This window comes from Pseudoliparis swirei, chromosome 1 (genome assembly GCF_029220125.1).
Source record: "Pseudoliparis swirei isolate HS2019 ecotype Mariana Trench chromosome 1, NWPU_hadal_v1, whole genome shotgun sequence".
Taxonomy (NCBI): domain Eukaryota; kingdom Metazoa; phylum Chordata; class Actinopteri; order Perciformes; family Liparidae; genus Pseudoliparis; species Pseudoliparis swirei.
Window position 1 is genome coordinate 20,786,530 of NC_079388.1, and position 24,765 is coordinate 20,811,294.

The 24,765-nt window shown below is 43.7% G+C and overlaps 2 protein-coding genes across 2 annotated transcripts; both read right to left on the minus strand.

Moving 5' to 3' along the window:
- Nucleotides 1–1,721: 1,721 nt before the first annotated feature.
- On the minus strand, nucleotides 1,722–12,412 carry LOC130190030 (H-2 class I histocompatibility antigen, Q9 alpha chain-like). Its single transcript, XM_056409191.1, has 7 exons — nucleotides 12,290–12,412; nucleotides 8,472–8,738; nucleotides 7,770–8,048; nucleotides 5,701–6,003; nucleotides 5,378–5,479; nucleotides 3,079–3,168; nucleotides 1,722–2,457 (listed from the first exon to the last, which is right to left on the minus strand). The coding sequence occupies exons 1-6, from the start codon at nucleotides 12,342–12,344 to the stop codon at nucleotides 3,098–3,100; spliced, it is 1,077 nt and encodes a 358-aa protein (XP_056265166.1). The 5' UTR covers nucleotides 12,345–12,412; the 3' UTR covers nucleotides 1,722–2,457; nucleotides 3,079–3,097.
- A 3,529-nt stretch (nucleotides 12,413–15,941) lies between these two features.
- LOC130191738 (BOLA class I histocompatibility antigen, alpha chain BL3-6-like) lies at nucleotides 15,942–24,577 on the minus strand (the record flags this gene model as incomplete). Its single annotated transcript, XM_056411426.1, has 5 exons — nucleotides 15,942–16,660; nucleotides 17,282–17,371; nucleotides 19,597–19,698; nucleotides 19,919–20,221; nucleotides 24,238–24,577. Coding segments are annotated over 4 exons (816 nt in total), but the record flags the coding sequence as incomplete, so codon positions are not given.
- Nucleotides 24,578–24,765: the final 188 nt, after the last annotated feature.

The following is a 24,765-nucleotide window of genomic DNA, read 5'->3' on the forward strand; positions in this document are numbered from 1 at the left end:
GAAGGGCATAGCAGGGGTGTCAGACTCAGATGAGGCAGTCGGCCAGATTTGTTGGAGTGAGACCTCACGGGGGCCGTCCTGGTCATTGTCATGGTCATGGTCATTATCATGGTCATTATCATGGTCATTGTCATGGTCATGGTCATTGTCATGGTCATGATCATTGTCATGGTCATTGTCATGGTCATTATCATGGTCATTGTCATGGTCATTGTCATTGTCATGGTCATTGTCATGGTCATTGTCATGGTCATTGTCATGGTCATTGTCATGGTCATTGTCATGGTCATTGTCATGTTCATTGTCATTGTCATGGTCATTGTCATGGTCATTGTCATGGTCATTATCATGGTCATTGTCATGGTCATTATCATGGTCATTGTCATGGTCATGGTCATTGTCATTATCATTTTTCTGCATGAGTATTATATAATGGTGATTTACTCCTTTACTACGCCCACTTCTGAGCAAACAATGCATATTGGTTCATCAAGTACTGTCATATACTGCTCTTTCTTAGAATATATAACTTTAATTCATATAGTGTCCTCTGTTATCCTCTCTACCTGTCCCTGTCGTCATGGCCTTCTCATTGCAAATGTCGGGCTCATCATTTTCAGCAGGAGACTCTTATCTGCTGCTCCGAAGCTACAAAGAAAAATTAAGAGTGATATTACTGCATACTTCAATATCAATATCAATAGTATATATCAATATTTGCATAATATTTGCAAAGTCTATGGATCACCATATTTTGGGTGGTATAAAAAGGCTAATATTTGAATTCAATTTAATATTTTGCTTGGGAATAGGTTGACAACGCTACAATGATATTAATCAAGGCTACAACGTTAGCCGAATAGTTATGTTGCTAATCATTAGGCCTTTGTCTCTCTTGACCAGTTGCCACTTGTGTTTGTCCTCTTGAAAATAAATCTGGAAGCTTGGCACATTTGGCAGCATCCTCCTCCAATGCCTTTCTTTTTTTCAACCTGGCTTTTTCAGCCCCTCCTGCCCTCTTCCTCCCGTCCATCCTCCCTGACGCGTATCGTTGCGGTCGGACCGGCCCAGCTATCAGGAGCTGAGAAAACTTTTTGGAAAAGACGGCTAAGGACCGAACCAACTCTATTTTGGAGGGGTGAACTTCCTCGCATGGTACACCGGCTTGCCTACCATGCGTGGAAGTGCACCTCTCCCAAAATGAGTTGGTTGGTTCCATAATGGACTGAACCAACTAATATTTTGGAGGGGTGAACTTCCTCGCATGGTACAACCCATGCAGAGGCTGCGGTGTCAGAATGCGGAACGTGTTTTGCCCACTTTAAGAGAAGATGGACTAACGTGACAAATGTCAACAAATAAAATTCTCGACCGGCCCAGAAGTGAAGCGGCCCACCGGGAACTCTCCCGATTCTCCCGATTACCCACCCCGGGCCTGTCTAAAAGTATGAATATATCTGTGAAGAATCACTGGTTTTCCACAAATGTTGCTCTCCCTGTTCTTTGGTTGTGTTATCTACATGTCAGAGACACCTTCATTTAGTCTCTGAACACAATGGGGAGGACTACATATTACATTCATGGCAGCGACTAGAATCACAACATGTGTTGCTCTGTCATTATGATCCTCGGGAATCAATAAAGTGAATAGACAAAGTTTACAGGACAAAGGGCAGTAAAACACAGCAACACTCTTCATGTAACAGAAAGACACACGGACATTTGGAGTGTTGGGTCATTTATTGAAAAGCAAAACTAAAGTACAAAAGGAAAGAAGTGGAGCGACACGAGAGAGAAGCTCCTTTTACACCGAGAGAGGAAACGCTCCTCTGTCCCAAAACGCTAGCAGGACATAAATATTCAAGAAGATTTATAAAGATGTTACGTAACAAAAAAACTGATTGATTAATACAGTGACAAGTGAACACTGAAACATAAATTATTATTTACTTTGTCCTGGCGCTAGAAAAAGGAAATATACAAGCAAACTGTGTGTGTGTGTGTGTGTGTTTGTGTGTATGTGTATGTGTATGTGTGTGTGTGTGTGTGTGTGTTGATTTTAGCGGAAACCCCAACAGCAGAAGTATTAAAGTGCATCGATGGTGGATTTGTTTGAGATGAACTCACTTATGTGTGGAGAGATGCTTCCAGTGTTCTGAAGATCTCCAACAAGAATCATCGTCGTTGTGTTTAAACAAACATTTCATCAGAGGAAATTACATTGTTCTTAATTCAAACTAAACGATCCCAATAATTTAACGTCACCGTTGTTTTCGCTCGTAGTTTCTGAAACGTGTTTTCTTTGTATCAAAATCAATAATCAATAATAAACTAGATTCCCAACTCCCGATTCAATCGATCTACGATGCGAATGATGAATAATCGAAGAATTCACAGTTCATGGAGGAGAATGTGGTGACATCACTTCTTGATCCGGAGCAAGATTGATCCATGAACCTGACAAGATGAAATACATACAATATAAAACTAAATTATTCATCATAAATGTGTAAATAAAAAACAAAACCACATATTTACAGCATCATGTTGACCTCAAATATCCAAAATAGAGTCAAACCAATTGCAGAAGCTCCTCAAACCACAGAAACCATCACAGAAGCTCCTCAAACCACAGAAACCATCACAGAAGCTCCTCAAACCACAGAAACCATCACAGAAGCAACTCAAACCACAGAAACCATCACAGAAGCTCCTCAAACCACAGAAACCATCACAGAAGCTCCTCAAACCACAGAAACCATCACAGAAGCAACTCAAACCACAGAAACCATCACAGAAGCAACTCAAACCACAGAAACCATCACAGAAGCAACTCAAACCACAGAAACCATCACAGAAGCTCCTCAAACCACAGAAACCATCACAGAAGCTCCTCAAACCACAGAAACCATCACAGAAGCTCCTCAAACCACAGAAACCATCACAGAAGCAACTCAAACCACAGAAACCATCCCAGAAGCAACTCAAACCACAGAAACCATCACAGAAGCTCCTCAAACCACAGAAACCATCACAGAAGCTCCTCAAACCACAGAAACCATCCCAGAAGCAACTCGCCGTGTGCAGGTCGCCGAGGTCATCCCTGAGTCTCAGGGTTCAGCTTCTCAGAGAGCTCGGAGCTGTTGTCAGAAGTCGGAGGGCATTTGGCTGAAATAAGAAAAGCAAAGAGGACATGTCAGTGGATGGGATCCCCTCTTCTCGTCTTTCCCTCTGATGACTCTTCTCTTCCTTCACTTCTCTCTGACATCATCACGCCATCCTCCCTGTGGGATGCAAAAGCAGCTCCAACAGGGGCGTGTAGCCTCCAGACCTTCTGGGTAGTTTTTGTTGTCTCTCTGTTTCTGTTGTGTTTTCTGTCCCTCGCCTGGTCTCTCGTTTCAGACTCCTCCCTCCCTGTGTGTCGCCCTCCTGTGTGATTCTAAGCCCCGCCCTCATTGTTCCCCTGTGTATTTAGTCCGTGTCTACTCCTTGTTCAGTGCCAGTTTTACCCCCGTGTGCCTTCCTGTGCTGTGCCCTGTTTCTGTCCACCCGAGACTCTCTGCCTGTGGATCCGGATGCCTCTGGCTGCCTCTCTGATTATTGTGCCGAACCCAGCCCAAAGTAAAGACTTCTATTCTGAACCCGACTCCCTCGTCTCGAGTCGGCCTTTGAGTCCTGCCCCCGTGGCTTCCAGCCTTCCTCACAGGAAGCCGGTCACTCTGTGAGCCTAAAGCAAAACGCTCACTCTGACTCCTCTTGGAGATTAAAAGAGTTTTTTATTTCTCATGTGTCACTTTTGGAAAGAATAAACAGCACAAAACAGACATGTTTATAAAATATTCCATCTATCCATTCATTGTCCTCCGCCAAGCAGAGATCGGGTCGCAGGGGCAGCAGACCCCCTCCAGATATAATCCCTCCTCTGGTCTTCTTCGGGGTCTCCTCCTATTAGGGTTGTGCCCTAAAAATATCCAATGGGAGGCGCCCAAGAGGCATCCTGATTAAATACCCAAACCACCTCAGCTGACTCCTTGTGACACAAAGGAGTAGCACCTCATCTCCAAGTTCCCTCCTGAGGAAGGAACTCCTTACCCTATGTCTAAGGCTGAGGAGGAAACTCCTCTAGGCCTCTTGTATCCAAGACCTCGTTCTTTGGGTCATGACCCAGAGTTCCTGGTGAGGGTCGGAATGTAGACAGACTGGTCTGACCTGCGAACAAGACCACGATATACCTGCGGTAGGCATTCCGTCCCCACCTGGGGGGAGCAATCCACCGATGTCCGGCAAAGCACCAAGGCCTCAGATCTAGAGCTATCCCGGAGACTGAGTAGACTCATTTAGAAAATGGGACCACCACCCGCTGAGGGAGCTTGGGGTAGGCGCTACTTTCCCTACAAGAGCCGTCAGAGAGTTTGCCAGAACCTCGTTGAAGCCAACTGCAAGTCCGTATCCATGGCCTTCCCGAACTCTTCTGTCCTGCCAGTACCTGTCAGCTGCTTCAGGAGGACCCTGAGCCAACCAGGCCCTGATGGGCTCCTTCTCCAGCTTGACTGCTTCCCATCCCCTGGTGTCCACCACCAGGTTCTCGGGCACCGATGACCTTCTGACCACAACTCCTAGAGGCCGTGTCCACAAGAGAGGCTTTGAACATGTTCCATTCGGGTTCCATGTCCAACCTCCCTTGTGGTGTCTGAGAAGTTCTTCCGGAGCTCGGAATTGAAGAGCTCCTGGACAGGATCCTCCGCAAGACATTCCCACTTCCCCCGCACGACATGTTTGGGCTTACCAGGTTTTCCTAGCCGGCTCTCCCTCCATCTGATCCAACTTACCACCAGGTGGTGATCAGTTGACCGCTCTGTTCCTCACTTCACCCGAGTGTCCAAGGCACACCGCCACAGATCAGATGATACTTTACAAAGTTGATCATTGATCTCTGGCCTCAGTTGTTCTGGTACCAGGTCCACTTATGAGCCCCCTTGTGGTGGAACATGGTGTTCCTTATGGACAAACCGTGGCTAGCACAGCAGTCCAGTAACAGAACACCGCTCGGTTCAGATCAGAAGCCGTTCCTCCCAACCACCCCGCCAGGTTTCTCTGTCGTTGCCCACCTGAGCGTTGAAGTCTCCCAGGAGAACTCTGGAGTCGGCAGGCGGTCCCTCTCCAGGACCACCGACTCCAAGAAGGCCGGATACTCTGAACTGCGGTTCGTGCATAAGCTCAAACAGTCAGAGCCTGACTCCCGACCCGTGGCGCAGGGAGGCGACCCTCTGGTTCCCGGGAAACTCCAACACGACGGCAGTCAGCCGGGGGCTTGATGCCTCTCATCCTGAGTGAGTCTGTTGATATAAATACTAACGTCTCTGTTTGGGTCTCTCACCTTTCCTCTTTTTGTAAGCCATGACTCCTCCCACAGCGAGAGCAAGAACAGCCAGTACGGCGAGGCTGATGATGATGATGGTGGTCATGCCAGAAGGCTTCTCTGTTGAGCAGAAAACAAACAGTCACACCCTGAAGCGGTGAAGCCGGCCTGTAGACTGTGTCCACGCTGGTCGGCCTCCTCTGTCTTGTCTGTTGTTCATTTAGTTTTTTGACACAATGAGAACTTCGGACAATCAAATTGAAACTCCTTTCTGGCTGTCAGCACACGTTGAATGAACTTCATGGTCTCAAGGTGCCCACCTTCATCCCTCCTGGTCTCACCTGCGTTGGTCCTGATCCCAGCTTCTTCCAGCGGGATGACGATGGGCTCCTCCACACCAGACAGCTGAAACACACACTGGTACCTCCTCCAGTCTTCAGCTGGGACTGCTGAGAGTTTCAGGTCGACGCTCATCTGGAAGGATCCGTCGTGGTTGGGGAGGATCTCTCCGTGGTCCACGTCCTCGTGCAGCTCCTTTCCATCTTTGCTCCAGAACAGTGCGGCTGAGCGCGGGTAGAAGCCGGTCGCGTGGCAGCGGACTGGAGAGGAGGGAGTCTTCTGGAGGAGAGACACCGAGGGAAGCGCTGGAGAGGGAGGAGAGACAGGTGAGAGGTTCTCCATCATCATCATCTGCTGTGTGGTAATAGAGGTATATATATACAGGACTGTCTCAGAAAATTAGAATATTGTGATAAAGTTCTTTATTTTCTGTAATGCAATTAAAAAAACAAAAATGTCATGCATTCTGGATTCATTACAAATCAACTGAAATATTGCAAGCCTTTTATTCTTTTAATATTGCTGATTATGGCTTACAGCTTAAGAAAACTCTAAAATCCTATCTCATGAAATTTTAATATTTCCTCAGACCAAGTAAAAAAAAAAATTATAACAGCTGAGTGTTTGTCAAGGCTCAGGAAACCCTTGCAGGTGTTTCGAGTTAATTAGACAATTCAAGTGATTTGTTTAATACCCTACTAGTATACTTTTTCATGATATTCTAATATTTAGAGATAGGATATTTGAGTTAAGCCATAATCAGCAATAAATCAGAATAAAAGGCTTGCAATATTTCAGTTGATTTGTAATGAATCCAGAATGCATGACATTTTTTTTAATTGCATTACAGAAAATAAAGAACTTCATCACAATATTCTAATTTTCTGAGACAGTCCTGTATATATATATATATATATATATATATATATATATATGGGTCAGTGACAAGTAAGGCTTCTGAAGAGGTAATTCAAAATATTTTCAAAATGGATATTTTGTGTCTGGAACATTGTGCTTAACAGAAGTTTTATCACTTTTCAGTGATTTAAATAGTTTTTTACAGTATTTTTTGTGGCAAAACTTTGAACTTCTTTCAGAAAATGTGTGCTGATTTGTCTTGACTCGACGGTGGCATCTTAAATAGTAAAATAATATTCAATATTATCATGAAAAAGGTTTGAAAGTGCAAAATATATTTAACTTAACACTGGAGAGAGAAAGTGAGAGACACAGAGACAGAGAGGGAGAGAGAAAGAGAGAGCGAGAGAGAGGGAGAGAGAGAGAGATGAGTCGGTCGGCACAGTACATCGTTGGAGGTGAGCTTCCCTCCATCCTGGACATATACACCAAGCGGTGCGTGGCCAGGGCCAAACGGATGATGAAAAACAATAACCACCCCGGCCACAAACTGTTCACCCTTCTACCGTCAGGCAGGCGATACCGCAGTATCAAGTGCCGCACAAACAGACTGAGGGACAGCTTCTTCAGTCAGGCTATCAGGCTGCTGAACAAGGACTGAGACCCTCATTAACACTACACACCAGAACATATTCTGTGAATATCTATGGCCATGGTGTATATTTTATTACATTGTTTTTATATATATATATTGTATATATACATTGTATGTATACACATATATATATATATATTGTCTCAAAAAAAGTGTATATTTTATTACATTGTTTTATATATATATATTGTCAGGATGTATATTCTATTACATTGTTTTATATATATATATTGTTAATACTTTCTTCTTTTTTGTGGGGATATTGTATAGTTTATTCCCATTCTTATTCTTTTTTTAGTCTGCTACTGCTGTCGGGTGTTTTGCACATAAGAATTTCACAAACCGATTATACTTGTATAAAAGGGGATGTGACAATAAAAACTTGAAACTTGAAACTTGAATGGAGGGACCGAGTGGGATGAGTGTGGGGGAGGAAGTGAGGGAGGACATGTGGTGAAGGAGAGAAGGAGGCAGAGGGAGGAGACACGTGACTGTTGGTCAGGAACAAGAGAAGGTTGATGAGCGTCGTGTCCACGAGGCGAGGTCATGTGACTCTACCTGTTCTCATCAGAGAGCTCCTCCCATAGGTCACATACTTCTTCAGCCAATCAGGACACACCTGAGTGAGGTAGTGCTTTTTGTGTTCCATCAGAGCTTTGTTCTGCTCCCACTTGAGTTTGGTGATGACGGCCTGTTGTCTGGGAGCGATCCATGACTCTGTCTCCAGGTCATAAGACAGGAAGTCCTCTCCATCAAAACCATGCTGATGATAACCTTTGACCTCACCAGTCTCATCATCCCATTCACAGCCGTACATCACCTGTACCATGTGGACACCTGAGAGAGAGAGAGAGAGAGAGAGAGAGAGAGAGAGAGAGAGAGAGAGAGAGAGAGAGAGAGAGAAAGAGAGAGAGAGAGAGAGAGAGAGAGACAGAGAGAGAGAGAGAGAGAAAGAGAACATGTTTACCATCTGTAGTTGTGTATAAATATCTTTGTACTATTATGGGATGGCCGTGTGTGGTCTAAGTGACACATGGACATGTGGTCCTGTCCGCCGGTGGAGATAAAGAGATATTATGGTTATTATGGGATGGACAGAAACACTGTCAGTGGAGTACAGCAGCATGCCGTCGTCTCAGGGTTAGTGTGTGTGTCCGTGTGTGTGTGATTGTGTGTGTGTGTCCGTGTGTGTGTGATTGTGTGTGTGTGTGTGTAAAACAGGATGACAATAAAATCAAAATGTGTGAAACATAAACAAACCTCCAGTTTCATTGAAGCGTTTCTTTGCTATTTCAATGTTGTTTTTGAAGACCTGCTGGCTGAACCTGAAGATATCAGTGTTCCTCTTCCAGTACTGAGGATCCTCCTCTGTGACTCTGCTCATCCAGGCCTGTTTGGGTTCTGCTCTCCTGGTGTTGCTGTCATAGTGAAGCATCAGCTGTTCATCAACCAGACCAACAGACACAAACTCTGGGAAGTTTGGGACTCCAGAGGACGCAGTGTGGAAGTACTTCAGAGAGTGAATCACTGCAACAGAAAGATAAGATAATAATAATAATTATTAATAGTATTACAGCAGCAGAGAGTAAAGTGCAAAAAAGAAATAATAATGATAATAATAGTAATAATAATAATAATAATAATGATAATAATGCCATCGTTTTCCCACTTGTAGAAATCTATGAACAAAGTTGTTTTCCAAGACATTACATTACATGTCATTTAGCAGACGCTTTTATCCAAAGCGACTTACAATAAGTGCATTTCAACCTAGAGTATAAACTAAGAACAACAAGAATACAGGAAGTAACATTTCCTCAACATAGTCGAACTACTAAAGTACCACAATAAGAGCTATTTAAGTGCCACTGAAGTGCTAATCTGTGTTTTAATCCAGATATAGTCGGAAAAGGTGTGTTTTCAGTCTCAGGCGGAAGATGTAGAGACTTCCTGCTGTCCTGATGTCAGTGGGGAGCTCGTTCCACCACTGAGGAGCCAGGACAGCAAACAGTCTGGATGTAGAGTGGTTAGCTCGAGGTGCAGTAGTCACAAGACGATTGGCTGTTGCCGAGCGGAGCGACGTGCGGGTGTGGTGTGACCATATCCCGGATGTACGCCAGGACCAGTGTTTTGAAGCGGATGCGGGCAGCCACCGGTAACCATGGAGAGAGCGGAGGAGCGGAGTGGTGTGGGTGAACTTCGGGAGGCTGAAGACCAGTCGAGCTGCAGAGGTCGGATGGCCTTAGCGGGTCGACCAGCCAGGAGGGAGTTGCAGTAGTCAAGGCGTGAAATGACAAGACGTCCTCTCAACAAACATAAATAAATGTATTCTTTTCGTACCTCTGACGACTCTGTGACATCTATCAGTGATGAATATTATTCATAAATATATCAGTTTCTGAATGAACTCACAACACAAACACACTTGATGCAGATTCGTTTGTTGTTATTTTTTGGGACTTAGAGAGAAACGAAAGTGGAACAATTCACAGTTTAAAGTGAACTGCTGCCCTCTGGAGGACAAACTGTGTCATGAAGACTGTTTATGAAGAGCTCAGCCAGTATGGATGCATGTATAATATATACGTGAATGAAAAATAAAAAAGTATATAAATATATATATATTATATATATGTATATTATATTATTTATAAGTATATATAAATACTAGTGCTGTGAAAAATAACGCGTTAACTCAGTTAATTAAATTACAGGTTTAACTAGTTTTTTTTCATTTAACGCATTTAACGCATGCGCAGAATGAGCTTCCAATCCGTCTGTTGTTGGTCGTCGGGACGAAAAAAAAGTCACTTGCAAAATGAGCTTCCAATCCACCACTTCAATCTGAACTCTGTCCGCTCTCATGCAGACGGTCTGTTCATCGGTAATGATCCTTCCGCAGGTTCACCTACGGAAACCTTGTTACGACTTTTACTTCCTGTAGATCAGGGTCTCAACACGTCGATCGCGACCTGCCAGTCGATCGCGGCGTAGTGTCGGTAGATCGCATGACATTAAAGAGATTGGCCCCCTGACATGTTCTCTAGAGCACGTCTTTGTTCTTTTATTAAACTAAACGTCTGTTGTTGATCGTATCTCCACAGCAGCATGTCATTTCTGTCTCTTCGCGTTGCGTTAACACTTATCGATCTCCGCGTCTCGCCACAGAGCTCCGAGCGCCGCGGGATCGAGCAAAACAAGTCACTTGTCAATCTGTCCACCTGTCCGGGCCGGTGAGGTTTCAGCTGCAGCGGTGTCCCCGTCCCTTTCATCACGGCCCAGTTCATGAAGAAAACCCACACAGTCAGTTTGCCTCAGCAGCTGCTAGAGGAAGACTAGAGGCCTTTAGATTGTATCATGGTGGAGTTAATGGTTGACAAACAAGAGAAACATGTTCTGTTTAACCTCCTGTTACCTTTACATTTACTAACATATTTTACCCTCGGGGTCAATTTGACCCCAGCAATTAAAACCTAATGTAAATTATTAGAATTAATATTGCTTCCCAAGTTGAAGTGTGAGGTACTTTATGTTTGTTTGTTGACTACCTAAATAGCCCTTTAAATAAATAAAAAGTTGATATTTCTTATATGTTTGACACAGTGAAAAACAGCCTGGGGTCAAATTGACCCCAAAGAACACCGACATTAAACATTGAATGGGGTCAAATTGACCCGAAAGGTAACAGGAGGGTTAAACATTCTGTTTAGGATGAAGATGTATTAATGTTCCATATGGAAGAAAACTGCTAAATAACTGCTGAGTTGCAGCACCATTGTATAGAAGAATGTATAAATGTATATATCCGTCTTTTGTCATAAATCTCTATGTTCTCACAAAATATACCGAGAATATCGGTAATATGTGATTAATCATGATTAATCCACAAAAACCTGTGATTAACCCGATTAAAAATTGTAATCGTTTCACAGCCCTAATAAATACATATATAAATAATATTTAATGCATATATAAATAAATGATATATATGTATAATATTGGCATACTTAAATATTATATATAAAGATATTTATATATAAATAATATATATATATACTATATATATATATTCATATATAATATATATATATTATATATATGTATTTATATATCTAAATAATAAATTATATATATTTAATTTATATATATATATCAATACATATATTTAGATATGATATGTATAAATATTAGGGCTGTCAGCGTGAACGCGTTAATCTATGCGATTAATTTGGCCGCGATTAATGCACTAAAATATTTTAATTAATTTAAAAATATTTTTCATTAGCAACCTGTCAGTCAGAGAAGGCGCGAGGATAATGTGCCTCATTATATAGAGAGCTGAGATTGTTCTGGAATGTTTGATGTATAACACGTGGGGGTATGTGTCATATGCAAAATCGAAAAAATCAGCCCAGCCTCCAGAGTTAACGTGACATATTTAAATGTCAGTCAGTTTACCAAGGCCACTGGTTCTGCTGTTGTTCAGTGTTAAAGATGACAGGACCAATGGGGTCTCTAATGCACCTTGTTTTACTAATCTGGATGTTTCACTGAAGAAACAATTTATCATCCACGATATTAAATACTTCGCTGGCACTTTATAGGTAGGAGCCTCTTTGAAAACACAGCTCTGTGTGAAGTTTGGTCTTTAAAAAGAAGAAGAAGAAAAAACTTTAAATCGCGAATAATGAATTTCAAAATATGCAATTTATGAGTCACTTTTTTTGTATCTATTGACAGCCCTAATAAATATATATGTATTGATATATCATATAATAGTCATACTTTAATAAACAACAGTCTTAGTACTGAATGAAGCGCAGCGTGAAGTTGAATACCGACAGAGAGGCATGTAGTGACGTCATGTTTTCGGAGAGGAACGACGCACTTCGCGTCCTTCCTCACTAGCTCCCTCGAGGAGACAGCGGCTCCTTCACCGGCACCTCGGCATTTACTCCCTTCATAACTTTGGTCCTAAGTTTGTCACGTCGTGTTTGAGTCTTTCCCCAGGAAGGGGTCTCTCTCCTTGACTCTCGCGATGCCTCTGCTTCTCACGGGAACATCAAAGGGTCACTCACCTGCCGCCGCGCCCTGAAGGCTCAGCACCAGGAGGCTCAGAGTCCACGGCGCCATCCGGACTCTTCTTTATCACGAGGAGCAGGGACGCGGTGCGCGGAGCTCCGGGACCGGGACTGTACTGAGGGGAGGAGAGGAGGAGGAGGAGAGAGGAGGAGGAGCGCTGCCCTCACCTCCGTCTGAGCCAATGGGAATTTAAGCTGAGCGCGTGCGTCACTTAAAACTAGGTAGAAGAAGCGTGCAGGTTGTAACTTGTAAACGAAACAGAAAATACAGGCCGACACACACACACACACACACACACACACACACACACACACACACACACACACACACACACACACACACACACACACACACACACACACACACACACACACACACACACGCACACACACAGGTTAGACCTGAACCAGAGACATGTCACCTGATGCTGCTTTCCATTTGGGTTTCCTCTCATCACGTGTTGTTGTTGAGTTTAACTTGTTATTGTTTCTTACATTGAGGCTTAAACTCTGGTGGACAACATATCATACAGCAAAACATGTCTCAAAGTATGAATATATCTGTGAAGAATCACTGGTTTTCCACAAATGTTGCTCTCCCTGATCTTTGGTTGTGTTATCTACATGTCAGAGACACCTTCATTTAGTCTCTGAACACAATGGGGAGGACTACATATTACATTCATGGCAGCGACTAGAACACAGGTCACTAACTGGCGGACCGCGGTCCGGGTCCGGACCCAGAGGCCGTCCCATCCGGACCCGGACCGCCAGCCAAAACAGAAGGTTATGATTTAAAACCTGACGGGGTGTTTTAATTTTTTTACCCGGCGGCGCGGCGCAGCTTTTGCAGTCTTTACGGTAGTGGTTTAGCGGATGCGGAAACGCACAGACCAATTGCATGCGAGTTAAGCCATCCCACGTGATACCACTCAGCCAATCAAATCTATGCATTCTCGGCGGTAAACATTACGTCTCAACAGACGGCCCTACGCAGACAGATGAGAAAGTAGAGGCAGGTTACACTTGAAAAGACGGTAGAAAGAAAAAGAAAGCGATACATGTAGAAAACAAAGGGAGAGAAACGGACGACTGCGCCGGAGAAAGTTTAGAAAAAGGCGAGTGAGACAGAGAAAGGGAGAGAAACATAAGGAACAAATGTCGCTCTCCAAAAAAATTAAAATTGACAGCGAAAATAGAGCATTTAATCCGGAATGGACAGACTCATTTCTGTTCATACTTCCCACAGGGAGCACAAAACCAGTGTGTCTTATATGTTCAGAAACCGTGGCACTTATTAAAAGTGGCAATGTGAAACGCCATTATGAGACAAAACATAAAGGTTTTGAACAAACATACCCACTCAAATCCGAAGTGAGATCACAGAAAATAAGTGGTCTCACAGCCCAATATGAACAGTCCACCAGGATCCTGAGCCACACGTTCACTGCCCAACAACGTGCTCATGAGTGTTCCTTCAGAGTTGCTTGGATTTTGGGGCAACACAAAAAGCCATTTACTGATGGAGGGCTTGTCAAAGAATGCATGAGTGTCGTCGCTGAAACATTACTTGACGGAAAGCCAAAACAAGAGCTTTGTGATAAGATAAAGCAAATACCCATGTCAGCATCATCTGCCACAAAGAAAAGTGAAATATTAACTCAGGATGTGCTAACCCAGCTAAATGAAGCCATACATAAGGCACCATGTAGTAGCCTTAGCTGTGGATGAGTCCACTGACATCTGTGACAATGCTCAGCTGTTAGTGTACGTCAGGTTTTTCAACACAGACCAGAAAGCATTCTGTGAAGACCTGTTAGGTGTCACTCCCCTTCAGACCAGTACAAGAAGAGAAGATATCTACCTGGCCATTAAGGAGATGTTAACGAAGAGAGGAATAGAACCAACACAAGTGGTTTCAATAGCCACAGATGGAGCCCCTGCTATGATAGGGAGAGAGAAAGGAGCTGTAGCAAGACTGAAAGAGGACAATCCAGAGCTCATAGCTTACCATTGCATCATTCATCAATCTGTCCTCTGTGCCTCCCTGTCAGATGAGCATGCTGAAGTGATGAATACAATGATGAAAATGATCAATTTTCTCAGGGCATCCTCTTCCACCCAGCATCGCATGCTGAGGGAATTCCACAGAGAAGTTGATGCCAATGCTGATGATCTTTGCTGCACAATAATGTGAGATGGCTCAGCAAAGGGAGGGTCTTCGCGCTTTTGGTCCATCAGGAGGAAGTAGCATCTTTTGGCAGAGCTAACACATCAGAAAGCAACACAGTTTTCTCTTTTTAGGAAATGATAAACAGATGGATAATGTGGCCTTTTGGTTGATGTCACTGCACATCTGTATGAACTGAATTTGAGGCGACAAGGCAAGGACAATTCAATTTGTGAACTGATGACCGCTGTCCGCTCCTTTCAAAAGAAACTTGAGTTGTTCAAGGAAGACGTGGAGCGAGACTGTGCACACTTCCCAGCAGTGCAGGTACAGGTTCAGGGACAGAGAGATGCGTCTTCATTTGTTGACTTCATTGATAAGCTGATCGTAAACTTCAGCAACCGTTTTGACAGCTTCAGCTTTGGACAGCAGCTCACCATGTTCATTCAGAACCCATTTATCATCACTGATGTCAGGGGTTCTCAAAGGAAGTCACACAGCACTTTAAATGGGTAAATCCTGGGCCTCTCCAGATGCAACTGGTTGATCTCCAAGCAGATGTGTCCCTGAAAGAGCAGTTTCTAAGAACTGACCCTTCCACTTTCTGGCTCCAAACGGTCCCTGAGACAGCTTTTCCAGGTCTGAGGAAAGTTGCCATATACATCTTGACCATGTTTGGCTCCACCTACAACTGCGAGGCAGCTTTCTCCACGATGAATATCATCAAAATAAATATCGTTCGAGGCTCACCAATGAGCACCTCCACATGTGCATGAGGATGGCCCTGACTCCATTCAAGCCCAGGTTTAAAGTCCTGGCAGGACAAGCTAGAGCTCAATTCTCACACTGAGCAAACAAGTGGGGGAGTGGGATGCAAGAGTGATGCTCTAAAACTGTTCAATTGTTAAGATGTGTTGAGATTTATTATCTGTAAAATTGTTTGAGACTGTGAAACAAATGGGGAAATTTAAGCTTTTCCTCCCTTTATTTAATTTTTCTGAAGTTAAGCACTTTATTTGATTATTATAATTTATTATTGCATGCACAATTTTCATTTTGTATTTATTTTATTTTAAAATGCAGCCCTATTTTTATTTAGTTCATGAGAACATTATACATATCTGCAGTCCAGTTCTATGTTACATGATAATAAATATTGTTAAAAAGTGTTTTAATCGTACTGAATTCATTTGATTTGAAAGGTATTGATTACATGCAGATGTTGATACAACTACCAGGCTATATATATCACACTAAATAGTTAGACATTATGATCTTCTGGACCTTTGCTTCAAGAAAATTTCTCTAACTGGACCTCTTAACATTTTAGTTGAATACCCCTGGACTAGAATCACAACATGTGTTGCTCTGTCATGATGATCCTTGGGAATCAATAAAGTGAAAAGACAAAGTTTAAGACAGGGAGTTTACAGGACAAACACAGCAACACTCTTCATGTAACAGAAAGACACACGGACATTTGGAGTGTTGGGTCATTTATTGAAAAGCAAAACTAAAGTACAAAAGGAAAGAAGTGGAGCGACACGAGAGAGAAGCTCCTTTTACACCGAGAGAGGAAACGCTCCTCTGTCCCAAAACGCTAGCAGGACATAAATATTCAAGAAGATTTATAAAGATGTTACGTAACAAAAAAACTGATTGATTAATACAGTGACAAGTGAACACTGAAACATAAATTATTATTTACTTTGTCCTGGCGCTAGAGAAAGGAAATATACAAACAAACTGTGTGTGTGTGTGTGTGTGTGTGTGTGTGTATGTGTGTTACCAATGTTGATTTTAGCAGAAACCCCAACAGCAGAAGTATTAAAGTGCATCGATGGTGGATTTGTTTGAGATGAACTCACTTATGTGTGGAGAGATGCTTCCAGTGTTCTGAAGATCTCCAACAAGAATCATCGTCGTTGTGTTAAAACAAACATTTCATCAGAAGAAATTACATTGTTCTTAATTCAAACTAAACGATCCCAATAATTTAACGTCACCGTTGTTTTCGCTCGTAGTTTCTGAAACGTGTTTTCTTTGAATCAAAATCAATAATCAACAATAAACTAGATTCCCAACACCCGATTCAATCGATCTACGATGCGAATGATGAATAATCAAAGAATTCACAGTTCATGGAGGAGAATGTGGTGACATCACTTCTTGATCCGGAGCAAGATTGATCCATGAACCTGACAAGATGAAATACATACAATATAAAACTAAATTATTCATCATAAATGTGTAAATAAAAAACAAAACCACATATTTACAGCATCATGTAGACCTCAAACATCCAAAATAGAGTCAAAACCATCGCAGAAGCTCCTCAAACCACAGAAACCATCACAGAAGCTCCTCAAACCACAGAAACCATCACAGAAGCTCCTCAAACCACAGAAACCATCACAGAAGCTCCTCAAACCACAGAAACCATCACAGAAGCTCCTCAAACCACAGAAACCATCACAGAAGCAACTCAAACCACAGAAACCATCACAGAAGCTCCTCAAACCACAGAAACCATCACAGAAGCTCCTCAAACCACAGAAACCATCCCAGAAGCAACTCAAACCACAGAAACCATCACAGAAGCTCCTCAAACCACAGAAACCATCCCAGAAGCAACTCAAACCACAGAAACCATCACAGAAGCTCCTCAAACCACAGAAACCATCCCAGAAGCTCCTCAAACCACAGAAACCATCCCAGAAGCTCCTCAAACCACAGAAACCATCCCAGAAGCAACTCAAACCACAGAAACCATCACAGAAGCAACTCAAACCACAGAAACCACCCCAGAAGCAACTCGCCGTGTGCAGGTCGCCGAGGTCATCCCTGAGTCTCAGGGTTCAGCTTCTCAGAGAGCTCGGAGCTGTTGTCAGAAGTCGGAGGGCATTTGGCTGAAATAAGAAAAGCAAAGAGGACATGTCAGTGGATGGGATCCCCTCTTCTCGTCTTTCCCTCTGATGACTCTTCTCTTCCTTCACTTCTCTCTGACATCATCACGCCATCCTCCCTGTGGGATGCAAAAGCAGCTCCAACAGGGACGTGTAGCCTCCAGACCTTCTGGGTAGTTTTTGTTGTCTCTCTGTTTCTGTTGTGTTTTCTGTCCCTCGCCTTGTCTCTCGTTTCAGACTCCGCCCTCCTGTGTGATTCTAAGCCCCGCCCTCATTGTTCCCCTGTGTATTTAGTCCGTGTCTACTCCTTGTTCAGTGCCAGTTTTACCCCCGTGTGCCTTCCTGTGCTGTGCCCTGTTTCTGTCCACCCGAGACTCTCTGCCTGTGGATCCGGATGCCTCTGCCTGCCTCTCTGATTATTGTGCCGAACCCAGCCCAAAGTAAAGACTTCTATTCTGAACCCGACTCCCTCGTCTCGAGTCGGCCTTTGAGTCCTGCCCCCGTGGCTTCCAGCCTTCCTCACAGGAAGCCGGTCACTCTGTGAGCCTAAAGCAAAACGCTCACTCTGACTCCTCTTGGAGATTAAAAGGTTTTTTATTTCTCATCTGTCACTTTTGGAAAGAATAAACAGGACAAAACCGACATGTTTATAAAATATTCCATCCATCCATTCATTGTCCTCCGCCTAGCAGGGATCGGGTCGCGGGGGCAGCAGACCCAGCAGGCTGACCCAGCTGGGAGATAGAGTCCCTCCAGTGTGTTCTGGTCTTCTTCGGGGTCTCCTCCCATTAGGGTTGTGCCCTAAAAATATCCAATGGGAGGCGCCCAAGAGGCATCCTGATTAAATACCCAAACCACCTCAGCTGACTCCTTGTGACACAAAGGAGTAGCACCTCATCTCCAAGTTCCCTCCTGAGGAAGGAACTCCTTACCCTATGTCTAAGGCTGAGGAGGAAACTCCTCTAGGCCTCTTGTATCCAAGACCTCGTTCTTTGGGTCATGACCCAGAGTTCCTGGTGAGGGTCGGAATGTAGACAGACTGGTCTGACCTGCGAACAAGACCACGATATACCTGCGGTAGGCATTCCGTCCCCACCTGGGGGGAGCAATCCACCGATGTCCGGCAAAGCACCAAGGCCTCAGATCTAGAGCTATCCCCGGGAGACTGAGTAGACTCATTTAGAAAATGGGACCACCACCCCGCTGAGGGTAGCTTGGGGTAGGCGCTACTTTCCCTACAAGAGCCGTCGGAGAGTTTGCCAGAACCTCGTTGAAGCCAACTGAAAGTCCGTATCCATGGCCTTCCCGAACTCTTCTGACCTGCCAGTACCTGTCAGCTGCTTCAGGAGAACCCTGAGCCAACCAGGCCCTGAAGGCCTCCTTCTCCAGCTTGACTGCTTCCATCGCCCCTGGTGTCCACCACCAGGTTCTCGGGCACCGATGACCTTCTGACCACAACTCCTAGAGGCCGTGTCCACAAGAGAGGCTTTGAACATGTTCCATTCGGGTTCCATGTCCAACCTCCCTTGTGGTGTCTGAGAAGTTCTTCCGGAGCTTGGAATTGAAGAGCTCCTGGACAGGATCCTCCGCAAGACATTCCCACTTCCCCCGCACGACATGTTTGGGCTTACCAGGTTTTCCTAGCCGGCTCTCCCTCCATCTGATCCAACTCACCACCAGGTGGTGGTCAGTTGACCGCTCTGCTCCTCACTTCACCCAAGTGTCCAAGGCATACCGCCACAGATCAGATGATACTTTACAAAGTTGATCACTGATCTCTGGCCTCAGTTGTTCTGGTACCAGGTCCACTTATGAGCCCCCTTGTGGTGGAACATGGTGTTCCTTATGGACAAACCGTGGCTAGCACAGCAGTCCAGTAACAGAACACCGCTCGGTTCAGATCAGAAGCCGTTCCTCCCAACCACCCCGCCAGGTTTCTCTGTCGTTGCCCACCTGAGCGTTGAAGTCTCCCAGGAGAACTCTGGAGTCGGCAGGCGGTCCCTCTCCAGGACCACCGACTCCAAGAAGGCCGGATACTCTGAACTGCGGTTCGGTGCATAAGCTCAAACAGTCAGAGCCTGACTCCCCGACCCGTAGGCGCAGGGAGGCGACCCTCTGGTTCCCCGGGGGAAACTCCAACACGACGGCAGTCAGCCGGGGGCTTGATGCCTCTCATCCTGAGTGAGTCTGTTGATATAAATACTAACGTCTCTGTTTGGGTCTCTCACCTTTCCTCTTTTTGTAAGCCATGACTCCTCCCACAGCGAGAGCAAGAACAGCCAGTACGGCGAGGCTGATGATGATGATGGTGGTCATGCCAGAAGGCTTCTCTGTTGAGCAGAAAACAAACAGTCACACCCTGAAGCGGTGAAGCCGGCCTGTAGACTGTGTCCACGCTGGTCGGCCTCCTCTGTCTTGTCTGTTGTTCATTTAGTTTTTTGACACATGAGAACTTCTGACAATCAAATTGAAACTCCTTTCTGGCTGTCAGCACACGTTGAATGAACTTCATGGTCTAAAGGTGCCCACCTTCATCCCTCCTGGTCTCACCTGCGTTGGTCCTGATCCCAGCTTCTTCCAGCGGGATGACGATGGGCTCCTCCACACCAGACAGCTGAAACACACACTGGTACCTCCTCCAGTCTTCAGCTGGGACTGCTGAGAGTTTCAGGTCGACGCTCATCTGGAAGGATCCGTCGTGGTTGGGGAGGATCTCTCCGTGGTCCACGTCCTCGTGCAGCTCCTCTCCATCTTTGCTCCAGAACAGTGCGGCTGAGCGCGGGTAGAAGCCGGTCGCGTGGCAGCGGACTGGAGAGGAGGGAGTCTTCTGGAGGAGAGACACCGAGGGAAGCTCTGGAGAGGGAGGAGAGACAGGTGAGAGGTTCTCCATCATCACCATCTGCTGTGTGGTAATAGAGGTGTATATATATATATATATATATATATATATGGGTCAGTGACAAGTAAGCTTCTGAAGAGGTAATTCAAAATATTTTCAAAATGGATATTTTGTGTCTGGAACATTGTGCTTAACAGTAGTTTCTTCACTTTTCAGTGTTTTAAATAGTTTTTTACAGTATTTGTTGTAGCAAAACTTTTTTTTGCTGATTTGTCTTGACTCGACGGTGGCATCTTAAATAGTAAAATAATATTCAATATTATCATGAAAAAGGTTTGAAAGTGTAAAATATATTTAACTTAACACGGAGAGAGAAAGTGAGAGAGAGAGGGAGAGAGAGAGAGAGGGAGATGATGGAGGGACGGAGTGGGATGAGTGTGGGGGAGGAAGTGAGGGCAACCCTGTATCACAAAAATTACGTTCCCCCAGACCTAAAATGCAATTTGCAGTTACGTTTGACTGAAACGTATTTCTCTCCAGATTACGTTTGTATTTGACGTATTATAATAACAAATACGTCTCTGATCAACGTATCTTTGCCGTTTGTTATCTCTCTTTTCTACAATGCTGTTATGAATTGTAAAAAGCGTCCTCTAGTCTTATTTATTATTATGTGATATATGTTGTTTCGCCTGCGTATTCTGACAACAATAAGCGTTGTAACGGATCATATGAATTGGCGTGAAGACTTACTGCTGGTGACTCTCCTTTATTTTCTTTTTTTAGGTGACAATACATTAATTAAAACTCGTAAACTATCACCACCTCATCACCACCTTAACAGAGTCAGTCCCATACGGGTCAAATCAACTATTAAACTTGTTATAAAATGCGCATCTGTCCGTAATCTATACCATAAAGTTCGCATTTTAACCTAAAAAAAGTGCGCTTCCTTGTTACCTTTCAAAATAAAAGTCCGATTTGTCTGTTAAGCGGAAGTAGTATAAAACGTCTATATTTATTCAAACAATACAATATAAAAGGCATACATCAAAATCAATAAGGAAAATGCTGAACAGTCAAACAACTCAAAACAATAAACCCTTCATGGGGTTATTTACAGGCGTGTTTACTTCTCATCAAACAAAAAGAGCAGGTATCTGGAAAAATCTGGGAAATAATTTGGGAATTGTTAATAAAACATGATTTACCCTTCAACTTCCACTGATATGCATGCAAACTAATACATCGCTTCACACACACACACACACACACACACACACACACACACACACACACACACACTGACAGAAACACATAGACACTCACATACGTACACACACACACACACACACACAGGCAGAGACACACATACTCACACACACAGACACACACTCTCATACGCACACACACACACACACACACACACACAGACAGACACACACACACACAGAATGACAGACACACACAAAGACACACACACACACAGAGACAGACACACACAGATACACACTCACACACAGACACACACTCAGACACACACATACAGACACTCACATACATACAAACACAGGCAGAATCACACCCTCCACACACACACACACACACACACACACACACACACGCATACTCTGCAGACTGACCTTTGACCTCCCAATTGTCTCTCAGATATAACCCTTCTGCTATATATTAAATATATTATATTTACCTAAATATAAGACTTTGAGGTCATGAGGAATCCTCCAAAGATTCACAAGAGAAAATTGTCACCGTGCCAATAACCCTTATACGATCCTTAAAACCAGTCTTTTAGTTAATTTTGCACACTTTCAATCAACTTAAAGATCTGGATTCTTTTCAGATTCAAAGAAGGGCATCTGAATATGATATACCCTACAGTTTTGGACCGATAGCACTGAGCTAAGGGCCCCAAAAACAGGTCTAAAGGGTCAAATTGGGCCTTATTCTCTTAAATTTGCATATTTTTTGACAAGTGCAAAATGGCCATAATCTCCTAAATATTAGTCCTGAAATCCCAAATTGAACACAGACACTCAGGACAGAGCCTACAATGAGGTGATGGGGTGAAATTTCCTCAAACACCCACAAGAGTTAATTGGCTGTCTGAAATCCAGGACTTGAAGAGGGTGTGTGGTTTAACAAATCTGAGACCCTGTTGTGAGTTTGGGCTGATTTTAGCTTTTTTTTTCTAAACATGTCAGAGCTTAGCTTTCTTTTGCAGGTTGTAGCCCCTCCCAAATGGGTCCCAACCATGTAGGCTGGCCACATATAGCACTTAGCATCCCTGCTTGGGAACAAAATTCCTTCCTTCAAAGGTTAACAACTCCTCAAATGTTTGTACTATATGAACAATTTCAATTGTATTCTACCCCATTTGGGAGTGGCTACAACCTGGAAAAGAAAGCTAAGCTCTGACATGTTTACCCAATTTGACCCTTTGGACCTGTTTTTGGGGCCCTTAGCTCAGAGCTATCGGTCCAAAACTGTAGGGTATTCATATTCAGAGGCCCCTCTTTGAATCTGAAAAGAATCCAGATCTTTAAGTTGATTGAAAGTGTGCAAAATTAACTAAAAGACTGGTTTTAAGGATCGTACAAGGGTTATTGGCACGGTGACAAATTTCTCTTGTGAATCTTTTGGAGGGGATTCCCCTCACGACCTCAAAGTCTTATAGTTAGGTAAATATAATATATTTAATATATAGCAGTAGGGTTATATCTGAGAGACTATTGGGAGGTCAAAGGTCAGTCTGCATAGTATGCGTGTGTGTGCATGTGTATTTGTGTGTGTGTGTGTGTGTGCGTGTGTGTGATTCTGCCTGTGTTTGTATGTATGTGAGTGTCTGAGTGTGTGTCTGTGTGTGAGAGTGTGTCTGTGTGTGTCTGTCATTCTGTGTGTGTGAGTGTGGTGTGTGTCTGTGTGTGTGTGTGTGTGTGTAAGAGTGTGTGCGTATGAGTGTGTGTCTGTGTGTGTGAGTATGTGTGTGTCTCTGCCTGTGTGTGTGTGTACGTATGTGAGTGTCTATGTGTTTCTGTCAGTGTGTGTGTGTGTGTGTGTGTGAAGTGATGTATTAGTTTGCATGCATATCAGTGGAAGTTGAAGGGTAAATCATGTTTTATTAACAATTCCCAAATTATTTCCCAGATTTTTCCAGATACCTGCTCTTTTTGTTTGATGAGAAGTAAACACGCCTGTAAATAACCCCATGAAGGGTTTATTGTTTTGAGTTGTTTGACTGTTCAGCATTTTCCTTATTGATTTTGATGTATGCCTTTTATATTGTCTTGTTTGAATAAATATAGACGTTTTATACTACTTCCGCTTAACAGACAAATCGGACTTTTATTTTGAAAGGTAACAAGGAAGCGCACTTTTTTAGGTTAAAATGCGAACTTTATGGTATAGATTACGGACAGATGCGCATTTTATAACAAGTTTAATAGTTGATTTGACCCGTATGGGACTGACTCTGTTAAGGTGGTGATGAGGTGGTGATAGTTTACGAGTTTTAATTAATGTATTGTCACCTAAAGAAAGAAAATAAAGGAGAGTCACCAGCAGCAAGTCTTCACGCCAATTCATATGATCCGACAACGCTTATTGCTGTCAGAATACGCAGGCGAAACAACATATATAACATAATAATAAATAAGACTAGAGGACGCTTTTTACAATTCATAACAGCATTGTAGAAAAGAGAGATAACAAACGGCAAAGATACGTTGATCAGAGACGTATTTGTTATTATAATACGTCAAATACAAACGTAATCTGGAGAGAAATACGTTTCAGTCAAACGTAATTTGGAGAGAAATACGTTTCAGTCAAACGTAACTGCAAATTGCATTTTAGGTCTGGGGGAACGTAATTTTTGTGATACAGGGTTGGTGAGGGAGGACATGTGGTGAAGGAGAGAAGGAGGCAGAGGGAGGAGACACGTGACTGTTGGTCAGGAACAAGAGAAGGTTGATGAGCGTCGTGTCCACGAGGCGAGGTCATGTGACTCTACCTGTTCTCATCAGAGAGCTCCTCCCATAGGTCACATACTTCTTCAGCCAATCAGGACACACCTGAGTGAGGTAGTGCTTTCTGTGTTCCATCAGAGCTTTGTTCTGTTCCCACTTGAGTTTGGTGATGACGGCCTGTTGTCTGGGAGCGATGTAGGACTCTGTCTCCAGGTCATAAGACAGGAAGTCCTCTCCATCAAAACCATACTGCTCATAACCTTTGACCTCACCAGTCTCATCATCCCATTCACAGCCAGACATCATCTGTACCATGTGGACACCTGAGAGAGAGAGAGAGAGAGAGAGAGAGAGAGAGAGAGAGAGAGAGAGAGAGAGAGAGAGAGAGAGAGAGAGACAGAGATAGAGAGAGAGAGAGAGAGAGAGAGAGAACATGTTTACCATCTGTAGTTGTCTTTTTTACACACACACACACACACACACACACACACACACACACACACACACACACACACACACACACACACACACACTGTCAAGTCAAACGTGGTTAGAGTTTCTCTCTGGAATTT

Coding starts and splice junctions, on each gene's coding strand:
- LOC130190030 (XM_056409191.1), bottom strand. CDS start 12,344: ATGGCGCCGTGGACTCTGAGCCTCCTGGTGCTGAGCCTTCAGGGCGCG. Junction 8,049..8,471: donor ACGCTTCAATGAAACTGGAG/GTTTGTTTATGT, acceptor TCTCTCTCTCAG/GTGTCCACATGGTACAGGTG. Junction 3,169..5,377: donor GGCTTACAAAAAGAGGAAAG/GTGAGAGACCCA, acceptor TTCTTATTTCAG/CCAAATGCCCTCCGACTTCT.